The following is a 13,186-nucleotide window of genomic DNA, read 5'->3' as shown; positions in this document are numbered from 1 at the left end:
CATGACGTGAGTTTGTGGAAGGGGATCATTGCAAAAATAATGGAGATTTCTTAGGGCTTCAGTAAAAGTGTTATTGTTGCTCATCAGGCTGAAAAAGGTTACAAAATCCTCTCTAGTTTTTGAAGTCCAAACACTAAAGAGAGGATTTTGTAACCTTTTTCAGACTGATGAGCAACAATAACACTTTTTAACACTGAACAACCTCGGTGTGCAGAGTCACAAGGAGAAAGCCACTACTCTCCAAAAAGAACATTGCTGCTCATGAAGTTACTAAAGATCACTACTGACTACTGAAAAAATTATTTGTGGAGGAATGAAACCAAAATAAAACTTTTTGTTTTAAAAAGAGGAGCATTTTTGGATAAAGAAAAATACTGAATTCCAGCATAAGAACCTCATACCATCTGTGAAACATGGTGGTGGTAGTATCATGCTTTGGGCCTGTATTGCTGCATCTGGGCCAGGAGCTTGCCATCATTTATGGAACAATGAATTCAGAATTATGAGAGTGAACTCTAAATGAAAATGTCATGACCTCAAGAAAAAAAATGGGTCATACACCAAGACAACGATCACAAGCACCAGTGTTGAAGCTCTTCTGTACTAAAATTCTAAGCTGTTGTGTAGGACTGATCAAAACTTCACTTACATTTATTGCTGCACAAGGGCTTACAACAGATACTAAAATCAAAGTTTCACATACTTTTGCAAGTCACAGATATGTAATGCTAGATAATTTTTCTCTATAATTAAATGCGGAAGTATAATATTGTTGGATCATTTGTCTTTACATTTACAGCATTTGGCAGACGCCCTTATCCAGAGCGACGTACATAAGTGCTTAAATCTCTAACATTGAATACATTAATGCTGGCTCACTAAGTTACATACTTAAGATACCATGAGTTTAAAACATTTGTTCAAAGTTACAATGAAAAAAAGTGTCAAACGTGGTTTTTTTTTGTTTTTTTTTTTTTTGCGAAAAATGCGAAAGATAAGGAAAGAAGTGCTAGTTGAAGTGTTTCCTGAATAAGTAGGTCTTCAACCGCCGCTTGAAAATATCCAGTGACTCAGCTGTCCGGACCTCTAGGGGAAGTTCGTTCCACCACCTTGGTGCCAGTACAGAGAAGAGTCTTGTAGTATACTTGCCTCTTACCCTGAGAGATGGTGGAACCAGTCGAGCAGTGCTGGTAGATCGGAGGGTGCGGGGTGCAGTGCGAGGAGTGATGAGGGCTTTGAGGTAAGAGGGAGCTGGTCCATTTTTGGCTTTGTAGGCCAGCATCAGTGTTTTGAATCTGATGCGTGCAGCTACCAGAAGCCAGTGGAGGGATAGCAGCAGCGGGGTGGTATGCGAGAACTTTGGCAGGTTGAAAACAAGCCGGGCAGCTGCATTTTGGATCATTTGCAGAGGACGGATTGCGTTCATAGGTAGACCTGCCAGCAGTGCGTTGCAGTAATCCAGTCTAGAAATGACAAGAGACTGAACAAGTACCTGAGCAGCCTGTGTGGACAGAAATGGTCGAATCCTTCTAATGTTGTAGAGAGGAAACCGACATGAGCGAGTCACATTAGCAACATGAGAGGAAAAGGACAGTTGATTGTCAATGGTTACCCCAAGGTTGCGAGCTGTGGCTGAAGGGGAGATCAGATCGTTGTGCAAGGATATAGCAAGATCATGACCTGGGGATGAATCACCTGGGATGAAGAGCAGCTCAGTTTTGCTAGGATTAAGCTTTAACTGATGAGCAGTCATCCATGATGAAATTTCTGCCAGACATGCAGAGATCCGGTCAGAAGCTGTGGCATCTGCGGGTGGGAAAGAGAAGATAAGTTGTGTATCATCAGCGACAACAAAGGTGTAGGGGAATCCATACTCTGAGATGTAAGTGCAGACGGGGCTGAAGTGAAGGTCCGGCAGATTTCCTCAATCTTCTCCTGGTAGAAAGAAGCAAAGTCTTCTGCAGTCAGGGAGGATGAAGAAGGTGGAGCCGGGGGGTTGAGCAGAGAAGAGATGATGTTGTGGAATTTCCGAGGGTCATGTGAGGAAGCTTCAAGCTTTTCCTTGTAGAAGGAAGTCTTGGCAGAAGTCACATCTGAGGAGAACTTGGCCATGAGTGTTCGGTAAGAATCAAGATCTGCATCAAGTTGTGATTTCTTCCACTTTCTCTCTGATGATCTTAGCTCTCTTCGATTGTTGCGCAGCACATCTGAAAGCCAAGGAGCAGAACAAGACGTTTTCTTGGGTTTAGTGGACATAGGGCAGAGGAAGTCCATAGTTGAGGAAAGCGATGAGAGGAAAGTATCTGTGGCCGAGTCCAAGGGCAGTGAGGAAAAAGACTCAGGATCAGGAAGGGAAGAAAGAGTGCCAGAAGCTACAGAAGAAGGGGAGACAGAGTAAAGGTTGCGGCGGGTAAGAGCGAGGGGGTGAGAGGTAGTTTTAGGTAGGGTAGGGAGAGTGATGGTGAAGGATACCAGGTGATGATCAGAGACGTGTAGTGGGGTAGCAGTCACGTCTGTAGCTGGAGAAGGACGGGTGAAAACCAGGTCCAGCACATTGCCTCCTTTGTGTGTAGGGATGTAGCTGTTGAGTGTGAGTGTGAATGAGTCGAGAAGAAGAATGTAGCTTGTCAGAGGGGAGGTTGAAGTCACCAAGAACTGTCGGGGGGAGCTATCAGAAGGGAAAGCACTAAGCAGTGTGTCCATTTCTTCCAGGAAGTCACCTAGGGGACCAGGAGGGCGGTAAACAACAATGATAAGGTTAATTGGAGAGGTAACTGAAATGGCATGGAATTCAAAAGAGGAGATGGTTAAATGAGACAAGAGGAGAGGTGTAAAGCACCATTTCTTTGACAGCAATAAACCTGTACCACCACCCCTGCCTGTTTCTCTTGGTGAGTGAGAGAAAGCATAGGCAGAGGATAAAGCAGCTGGTGTAGCAGTGTTCTGTGGGGATATCCAGGTCTCTGTTAGCGCAAGAAAACAACAGAGGAGGGTAGATGACAGAGGGAACAACAGAGGAGGGTAGATGAGGTTACTGGGATTGTGACCTCTGCTCTGTGGACGAGAGCGTCTGCGAGTGTAGGAATTGAGTACAGAGATGGGTTTAAGGCACATATTTGCAGTCAAACAAGAGTGAGAATTAAGGTATGGTAGAATATAGCAAAACAGTATTAGACACTAAGTTTACAATGAGAGAGAGCTAGAGATACTTACAAACCGCTAAAAGGTGAGAACCTTCCATTTAAATAGGTAAGCCCTGCCCCCAATTCACACCTTAAGGTAGACTGAAACTACTCCTGATTAATCAGCTGAGAGAACAACAAGGACCAACACTATAAAAATCAACAATGGTATAGAATATAACAATTCAAATCACACTACTCTAGAACAAAGTGAGTTAAGCAGATAGTATACAAAAGTCAGGAACCTACTTTACCAGAAGACAATTTATTCAAATGAAGAGAGTTAAAGCACACTGATAAGCATACAAATAATGTCTTATTTGTTTACTTTTGGTAATGCTGATGTTTTGGGTCATATTTATGGTAGGAATATAGGAATTTCTAAAGGGTTCACCAACTTTCAAGCAACACTGTATATTTGGGATGTGGTAGTCTACTGGTTAAGGTGTTGGATTACTAATTGAAAGGTTGTGAGTTTGAATCCTCAGTCCACCAAGATGCCACGGCTGGACCTATGAGCCAGGCCCTTAAATGCTCAGTTGTATAAAAATGTAAGTTGCTGTGGATAAGGGTCTGCTGTCCAATGCTGTAAATACTGGTGAGCTAAATTATTTACTTCATAAACACAACTCTATTTCTCTCTGATTTTTTTCCAAGCCATCAAAAGCTCCAGAGAGACAAAAAAACCCACATATCAACCACCCGTATGGAGTCGAAGGTAAAGAGCAGTGTGAAACCAGGTACCAAAACGGAGAAGAAAGAAGTGGCACCCCCTCCAAAACCGAATCCTGCTGAACCTGCACCACCTGCAGAGGTGGAAAAACCAGCGCAAGATGGCAACCAAGAGGGAGCGCAGGAAGAGAACGAGGCAGCTGGAGGTTGCTGTGAAACCCTGGAGAACCTGAAACCGTTCCTCATTGGTGGAGCTATAGTAGCGCTCGGAGCCGTGTTTGTGGGCTTGGTCTTATTAGCCAGAAAGAAGTGACAGCTATGATGTGATTGTCCAACAGGTTCACGGGTGCCTGGGGCACAGCTTGTGGGGCAGGGGGAGGGGAGTGTTTAAATAGGGGGGACGGGGGGTCACACCATAGTCCACATTAAGCTTTGATTTAAGCTTTGTGTTATCATCACAGTCATCACTGTAGGAATAGGAGCTCACTTAAGCCATGTTCAGGTGCAAAAGCGACACTAATCAACACTCGGATCCTGACAGATTAAACAACTCTACAAAGATAAAAGGCAACTAGTAACTTGCCTAGAGACGTAGCAAACTTCCTAGCAAAAAAACTCATTATAAAAGTCTAATAATCACAAAGCTGTAATTTTACATGCTAGATGATGTAGCCAATGTTAGCTAGTTTACACAGCAGTGCAGTTTTTTCCTATTAATAAAGACAAAACGTTCTGCCAGTCGCCCTGGAGATCAGAGTCAGAGCTGTTGCATCAGATTTAGTTATTTTAGAGCCCAAATTACAACACACCATTGCAGCACAGACATCAGATGCCCAACAACAGCGACATCAGCGTGGACGGCATTGTATTTTCTCAATCAGATTGTTCATAGCTGCTGTTTCTTACAGCCTTTGTGCTCTATTATGGATATTACTGTATGAATCTGAAATGGATGTTAATTATCCTTGAAATGAAATGCAATAAATACATTAGTGTATTTTCTTATATACGATTATACCTATAAAGCAAAAGTCAGGATTGTTTATTATTATTGTCCTTTTTGCAAGCAGACTGAAACCCATATATTTCTTAGTGACCATAATTGCAAAAAAATTAAAAATTAAAGTTTGGAAAACACACTAACAGAAACACACTAGACAGATTACAGGCATGACGGAGCTGCAGCTCACTGTTTTATAGTCATTCAGTAATGTCAGTAAGACACGTGGACTGAAACACACTGCCTTTATCTGGACATGTAACCAGGTATCAAGGACAATGAAGAGTCTGTGTTCCTCAAGTGCGTATGTTATGCAATAATATAAATAGCACTCTGTAGATCTACTGAGAGAAGCGTGTGATGGAGATGACAAGCTGAATGAATGTGCTGAGAATTCTATGAAATATGAAATGTACATGTGTTGAGAAATATGAAGCTCTAACAGATTTATTTTCCTGGTCCCCCCCCCCTCCCCCCCCCCCCAATGTACAATAAAATCAAGATGTCTGAAACACAATCTGTTTGGTCTACAATCTTTTTTTTTTTTAGAGTGCCGGTGTTATTCAGTCTGTGCTGAAGGACATTAGTTTTATTTGTAAGAGATACATTTTTATCTTCTGACTTCTAAACCATATGGCCATAAGTATGTGCACCCCTGACCGCCACACCCACATGTACCCACACGTATGTCTGTTGAACGTCTCATTCCGGATTTTCCTGTTGTAATGAGCTCCTCTCTTCTGTTCTCTGAAGGTTTTCCACTAGATGTTGGATCGTGGTTGTGGGGATTAGTGATCATTCAGCTACAAGAGCATCAGTGAGATCAGACTCTGGGACATTGTCATGCTGGAACAGGGTGTGTAGCTCCACTAAAGGGACATCGCAAAGCTACAGCACACAGAGATATTTAGTATAACTGTTGAGTATAACTTCAGACTTTGTGGATGAACCACATGTGGGTGTGATGGTCAGGGGGCACATACTTTGGCCATATAGTAAATCTACAGGGCTGTCAAGTGTCACGCATTGAGAGTGACAGTCAGCATTTGGGTCTTTTGTCACGCTCTCCCGCCATACATCGTATTTCTCATCGTATTTAAAAAAAAAACTTTTTGACTATTTATCATATATTTAATATGCCGCAGCGCTGTCTCTACCGGGCAGGCACTTATTTCCAGGGATTTCAGAACAGCGTAACAGATATTGCGTCATCGGGTAGGCGTGGCCTATTTGATAATCTAACCCTATCCCTAACTCTAACCATAACCATAACCGTAGTATTTGGTTGTTTATTTGTTTTCTAAAATAAATCTACCTGTATCAGTTATAGTTTTATCCTCTGCCTGTCTTCAAAACTTGAGAGCCCTGGATAATCTAATAGAGTATGAGTCTATTAATCTGTCTATTAATCTACATGAGTATGTGCAAAAAGACACATAATAGGCACAATATGTAAAGCAACGCATTTATTCAGTTGTAATACATTTTATTTATTTGCTAAAAGAGTTTAAGTTCACTGTATTTTTTTAGTAGTTTGTGTTTCTCTCCGGAACTGTTTTCACCCCGAACTCGTTTCTTTCCGTGCCATTTTTCCGTGAACACGACAAAACGGAAGCGACACATTTTCCTCGTTTGTTTTGAAGAACGTGGAGTTTTTTTCTCACGCAGTTTGTAAGTTATGTCATTTCTGTCGTGCTGCTGTAGACGTTTAATTACAGCAGATGTTGTAGTTACAGTCGCATGTGTACAGACATCCTGACACTGTTTATTTCCCAGGTTTGTGCAGGAGCTCAGACATGATTATCCCAATCCGCTGCTTCACCTGTGGGAAGATTGTAGGGAACAAGTGGGAGGCTTACCTGGGACTCCTACAGGCAGAATACACAGAGGGGTAAGAGACTGACATACTTTGTAAAGTGGTGCCTAAAACTATAGCGTTTACAGCTGAGGTCAGTAATGCGCATGCACAACACACCGGAACAGCGTCTCACTTTATTTCAAGTTAGCTGAAAGTAGCAGATAAAAGCTGTCTTCAGTCAGACTGGTAAATCTAACAGCGACATGAATAAACTGAAGGTGTGAGTGAAGAGTAAAGGCTTCAGTTTGTCTTTATACAGCTGAATTGTGCATTTAAAGAAAAAGAAATTCAGTGTGATTTCATTTTGTCTTGAATGTTGCTTGTGTGTTTATTTCACTCAGAGATGCTCTGGATGCCCTGGGCTTGAAGAGGTACTGCTGTCGCAGGATGCTGCTGTCTCACGTCGATCTGATTGAGAAACTGCTGAACTACGCACCACTGGAAAAATAAGACTCGTTTCAGATCTCTCCCTCTCCCCCTGCTTGTGTTCACTCATTCTTTTTCCCCATGTTTTATAAATAAAGTAGTAAAGACCAGGTAGTGTTGAGTCTCTTTCAGTTTGTGCAGCTTGAGACTTGTCTAACAGTCTAACTGTTACATCTCGGTTTCATCTGACCAGAGAACTCCTCCACATGGCTCCAGATCTTATTCACACTTCACTCTGGCTTTTCTATGCTGCTCCTGGAGTAGGAGATTCTTGTTGTCTTTAAGAAAATAGTGATGTAGGATTCCAGGTCCAACTGATGCCTCCAACTCCTTTAGCAGTTCCTTTATTGATTTCTTGGGGTTCAGCTGAACCTTCTGGACCAAAATTCTTGCATCCCTGGGAGTTAATTTCTTCCTGAGTGCTGTAGTTTGTGTGATCACAAGCGTTTTATATTCTTATACAGATTTTTGTACAGAATGCTCGTAGTGGCTTCAGGTGTTGCGAAGGCAGAACCATGCTTCTGAAGGTCCACAATTTTGTTACTTGGATTTTTTCAATTATCTCCAAGATGGGAAGGGCTCTGGCTCTAAAGGAAGAGCCTTAAATACAGCAACAGCTGCTTTACAAATAAATGCCTTATTATAACAGGTGTCCAATCAGAAGCTTTTTATTTCTGGAATCTTCCAGATTGCACATAAACTTTTGGCCCACTGGAATCTTTAATTCTTATGTATACTGTTTTTATATTAATTCCTTGGATGTAATATTTCAAAAGATCAGAAGCTGGACATTAGTCTGAGGTGACGTGAACACTGCCTGGAATCGTTAGAGATTTGTATTAAATTATTTATTTGAAATAATCTGGTATGAATAATTCAGCAGACACAACACGACCAACAGTGGCATACTGTGTTTTTTTAATGATTATTTTACATGTAATTGTCATTTCATTACAAAATCGAGGAGGTGGAAAAAAGAAAAAAAAAAAAACACGGTCTTAACACGTTAATGTATTAGAATTAAGTAAACCGAGGCTTTGCTGCAGCATGATTGGTCAGTGAGCCAGGAAACAGCTTGAATTTCAAATAAAATCTTCACTTACTCTCCAGAATCATTTACACAACCAAGAGAACGGTTTCAGCTAGAAACGCCATCGAAATGTCTCGATGTTTGGAGAAGAGGAGAGCGTGTGGCATGGCCTTCAGCTGGACCTCCACACACATGTGAGCCACGTGACTCCACGGCAGGAAACATTCTGTTAGGGGGAAAGAAAGTGAATTAAACCAAACACAGGGACGAGTTTTGTAATTCAGATATCTGTCGTTTATTTACGCTTATTTGTGTGTGTGTGTTGTGACTCCACACATGGTGTCCAAGAGATTTTAGTGTCTTCGTTGTTAAAACACGCCAAATACTAAGACATTCGTTTTCTTGCTCAGTGACTGATGCTGGATCGCTCGGATTTTGCCGGACACACAGAGGTGCAGGTTTGACACGGTGTGATTTTACTTAACCAGATCTCGAGCACAGGAAATCCGACAGCAGTAGGAACATGTACTGCATTTACAGAACATTGCATGTGCAACCACTAGGCTAGCACCTCTCCACATAATGTGATGCAGTCACCACACCAGAGTGGATGATTTTTTTCAGAAAGTCAACACTAAAGATTAGCTTCAAATATTTATGGAATTTCTGCAACTTCCTGTTATCGCTTCAGTTACAGAAGCTAAAACCAGATCATGCAAACACAAAGCATCAGATCCTTTATTCTCAGATTTTCCCCCTTGTAGAAGTCTTTAAAGGAAGAGACAACACTGGAGACTCCTTTCCAAAAAAAGTTACAGCTAAAAACAAGAAGCTTTAGGATGTAAACGATGAGGTATCAATAAAATCGCAGGTTTATTCCCAGATGATTGTTTTATCAGAGCTGCTGTTAGAGTAAATGAGCTTCTGACCAAACAGAGTGGAGAATTCCTGTTAAATTGCTGCGAGTATAGGAGAAAGAAGAGGAGGAAGACATCACACACATCAATGCCTGTCTCTGTGCTCTCTGTCATGCCCTCGCTCCCTCTCTCGCTCTCTGTCTGTGCTGGATGAGCGCTCTCGATATCGCTCCCTCGATCGGCTGCTCGCTCGCTCCTGAGAACGGTGTCTCTTACTGTGTATATAGTGGGAGAGAGAGAGAGAAAGTGGGAGAGGCATAAACACACTGTTGGCATTAGACTTTTTTCATTGTAATTGATTACACACACACACACACACCTTGGGAAACATTTGGTCTCTATGGAGTTGAGACAGTCATTAAGAGAGTTGACTAGCATGCGGCAGCGCTTGTCATTAGACACACGAGACTGTTTGATGACCGCTGTGGCTGTGTACAGGGTCTCTATAGCCATCCGGATGTCACCTGAGAGAGAGATGGGTGGGGAGACAAGTGGGGAGAGGGGCAGGGTTACGCTTCACACATCACAAAGCTTAAGATTCCTGTTTTAACCCTGTATTCATGCTAACACGTGATTCTGCTGTGACTCCAGGTTTGTCTTTAGCCGTACTTTACAACACACATCATGTTATAATTAAATAAAACATTGAAATATGTTTTTCTCCACTTTTTAGGTGCCTGAATAAAAACCCTGACCTTTTCAATCTGACCACAATCAGAAGAAAAAACGGGGCAGCACTGGGGTACTATCATTATTATTAGTTATCATTATTCTTCTTATTATTATTACTAAGATGATGCTTAATAAACAGCACTGACCCCAAACACTCCCTACACCCCGATCAAGATGCCATGGCCATAGCCCTTCACACTGCACTGAGCCACATGAGCCTCGGCTTTGAACACCGTCATCACAGACATATTAAATCAGCAGACTACTTACGCCGCTACCCCTCTGCACTCAGATAAAGAAATTCCTTAAAAACGGCTCACTCTGTGATGCTTGGTCCCAACCTCACTTCCACCATCATGCAAGGCTGTGTGCTGAGCCCACTATGCTACTCTGTGTACATGTGTCTGTATTCCTGCTTACTCCACTGACACTGAACACCACAACAACAAGGACTTCAGGAGAAGCAGCATAGACCTGATCTACTCTACATCAACCAGGACTGTGGCCAGGGGAGCCCACGTCTGTTGACCTGCCCTGACCTGGCATCAACAGAGCAGTCATTCAGAAGGCACAGCAGCTGCTGCATCACCTGAGAGTGATCAGGAAATACCCCTGGAGTGTAAGCAGCTCCACCGTTGAAAGCGTGCGAGTGTCTGTGTGAGATGTTTTACAGGAGTCGTCACCTCTTCCTGATACCTCACTAGAGCTAAAAGCATCTAGGACACACCACACCCAGAACACCGTCTGTCTGATCTCCTGTCCTCAGGACTCGTCTATAGGACTGTTTCTAACTTCTATCAGGACAATAAACTCACACAGGCACTAGTGTGGAATATCAGATGTGCAACATCACATCCTGGTGACTATAGTCAGTTTCAGAAAGCACTTTTCCTCCAAACTATGTCACTCTATGTAAATCTAATTCCTCGTATTCTTGATATTATGATGCGTCTGATACGTGACAATGACAGAAGCAGCACTCCAGATTTCTCTGTATGCAGAACAGAAATGACAAGAAATTTTTCTACTTTCTGTTTCTATACACACTGTGCTGGAGATACAATCACCTGAGTATCTGAGAGAGGAACTGGGTAATAATGTTAATAATAATAATAACAATAATAATAATTAAAGCTGCAAGCAGCATTTCCCGGGTTCAAGCGTTTAAGGCCTTTAGGGAGTTTAAGGCCTTAAAGGATTTTCACATACACAAAGTGACAAATAAACAAAGTCATATCGGTGAGTCTACAATCCTCGTGCGAAGCAAAACGAAGTATGAAAACATACTTCGCAATAAAGACCATTCTGATTCTGATTCTGAGACTTTGCCTTACGAGTCAGCACAAAATTGGGTTTTTGGACCTATGGGCACAAACGCGTTGAGGGGCGCTGAAGCGCCCCAGATTGTCCGATTCCGTTGAGACCTTGGCCCTGAGTAACTGTGACCAGTACTACCATCTGACCAAGTTTGAGCTCTCTAGGCCTTACGGTTTGAGCTGCACGATCGTTTCTATGGCGGAATAATAATAATAATAATAATAATAATAATAATAATAATAATAATAATAATAATCCTAACAAAAACAATAGGTTTCCAGCGCTTCGCACTTGAACCCTAATAATAATAATAATAATAATGTCACGTCATGTGCTGATCTTTCACCTGACTGTCAGATGTTTAACATTAGAGCAGTGTGTGGAAAAAGACCTGATGTAGCTGCAGAAATGGCTTTAGTGATGGCGCTGCTCGCAATTGTCCTGTTCCTGTTTATCAGCTCCTCAAAAACTCCATTACTGTAAGATACAAGAGAAGAAGCGTTAAGTCTCAGAACTACAAGTCTCACACACACACGCACACAGACGCTCACACACTCCCACACTCATTCACTCACGCGCACACACACACAAACACACAAGTACACACACACACACAAGCACACAAGTACACACACGCGCACACACACACACGTATACACAAACACACACACACAAACACACAAGTACACACACAGACACACACAAGTACACACACACACACACACACACAAGTACACACACACACACACACAAGTCCACACACACACACACAAGTCCACACACACACACACACAAGTCCACACACACACACACACAAGTCCACACACACACACACAAGTCCACACACACACACACACAAGTCCACACACACACACACAAGTCCACACACACACACACAAGTCCACACACACACACAAGTCCACACACACACACAAGTCCACACACACACACACACACACAAGTCCACACACACACACACACACAAGTCCACACACACACACACACACACACACACACAAGTCCACACACACACACACACACACACAAGTCCACACACACACACACACAAGTCCACACACACACACACACACACACAAGTCCACACACACACACACAAGTCCACACACACACACACACAAGTCCACACACACACACACACACAAGTCCACACACACACACACACACAAGTCCACACACACACACACAAGTCCACACACACACACACAAGTCCACACACACACACACAAGTCCACACACACACACACACACAAGTCCACACACACACACACACACAAGTCCACACACACACACACAAGTCCACACACACACACAAGTCCACACACACACACAAGTACACACACACACACAAGTACACAAACAAACATGTACACACACACACACACACATTTACATTTACAGCATTTGGCAGACGCCCTTATCCAGAGCGACGTACATAAGTGCTTAAATCTCTAACATGGAATACATTAATGCTGGCTCACTAAGTTACATACTTAAGATACCATGAGTTTAAAACATTTGTTCAAAGTTACAATGAAAGTGTCAAAGGTGTTTTTTTTTTTTTTTTTTTTTTTTAAATGCAAAAGATAATGAAGAAGTGCTAGTTGAAGTGTTTCCTGAATAAGTAGGTCTTCAACCGCCGCTTGAAAATAGCCAGTGACTCAGCTGTCCGGACCTCTAGGGGAAGTTCGTTCCACCACCTTGGTGCCAGTACAGAGAAGAGTCTTGTAGTATACTTGCCTCTTACCCTGAGAGATGGTGGAACCAGTCGAGCAGTGCTGGTAGATCGGAGGGTGCGGGGAGTTATGAGGGCTTTGAGGTAAGAGGGAGCTGGTCCATTTTTGGCTTTGTAGGCCAGCATCAGTGTTTTGAATCTGATGCGTGCAGCTACCGGAAGCCAGTGGAGGGATCGCAGCAGCGGGGTGGTATGCGAGAACTTTGGCAGGTTGAAAACAAGCCGGGCAGCTGCATTTTGGATCATTTGCAGAGGACGGATTGCGTTCATAGGTAGACCTGCCAGCAGTGCATTGCAGTAATCCAGTCTAGAAATGACAAGAGACTGAACAAGTACCTGAGCAGCCTGTGTGGACAGAA

The 13,186-nt window shown here is 42.7% G+C and overlaps 2 protein-coding genes across 3 annotated transcripts in view; one reads left to right on the top strand and one right to left on the bottom strand.

Annotated features, from left to right (window-relative positions):
• The first annotated feature begins 6,408 nt into the window (after positions 1-6,408).
• Positions 6,409-7,248, top strand: polr2l (RNA polymerase II, I and III subunit L). Its single transcript, XM_060864185.1, has 3 exons — positions 6,409-6,525; positions 6,631-6,745; positions 7,054-7,248. The coding sequence occupies exons 2-3, from the start codon at positions 6,651-6,653 to the stop codon at positions 7,160-7,162; spliced, it is 204 nt and encodes a 67-aa protein (XP_060720168.1). The 5' UTR covers positions 6,409-6,525; positions 6,631-6,650; the 3' UTR covers positions 7,163-7,248.
• Positions 7,249-8,039: 791 nt separating this feature from the next.
• The window catches only part of LOC132850394 (cleavage and polyadenylation specificity factor subunit 7-like), a 17,090-nt gene continuing 11,943 nt past the window's right edge, over positions 8,040-13,186 (bottom strand). Inside the window, exons 6-9 of one of the 2 annotated variants that reach the window (XM_060876962.1) lie at positions 11,466-11,551; positions 9,405-9,549; positions 9,170-9,300; positions 8,040-8,394 (exon numbers count right to left, since the gene is read on the bottom strand). In XM_060876962.1, the coding sequence (XP_060732945.1) occupies positions 9,171-9,300; positions 9,405-9,549; positions 11,466-11,551 (361 nt within the window). In that variant the 3' untranslated portion in view covers positions 8,040-8,394; position 9,170. Of the gene's footprint in view, positions 9,301-9,404; positions 9,550-11,465; positions 11,552-13,186 lie in introns of both variants that reach the window. The other variant, XM_060876971.1, reaches the window with a different exon arrangement.

The sequence above is a fragment of the Tachysurus vachellii genome, chromosome 1 (assembly GCF_030014155.1).
Source record: "Tachysurus vachellii isolate PV-2020 chromosome 1, HZAU_Pvac_v1, whole genome shotgun sequence".
NCBI classification, from domain to species: domain Eukaryota; kingdom Metazoa; phylum Chordata; class Actinopteri; order Siluriformes; family Bagridae; genus Tachysurus; species Tachysurus vachellii.
This window is presented reverse-complemented; position numbering and strand designations above follow the sequence as displayed.

Excerpts from the sequence above, each read along its gene's own strand:
- polr2l (XM_060864185.1), top strand. The coding sequence starts at position 6,651 with ATGATTATCCCAATCCGCTGCTTCACCTGTGGGAAGATTGTAGGGAAC. Across the intron at positions 6,746-7,053 it reads CAGGCAGAATACACAGAGGG|AGATGCTCTGGATGCCCTGG; the intron begins GTAAGAGACTGA and ends TATTTCACTCAG.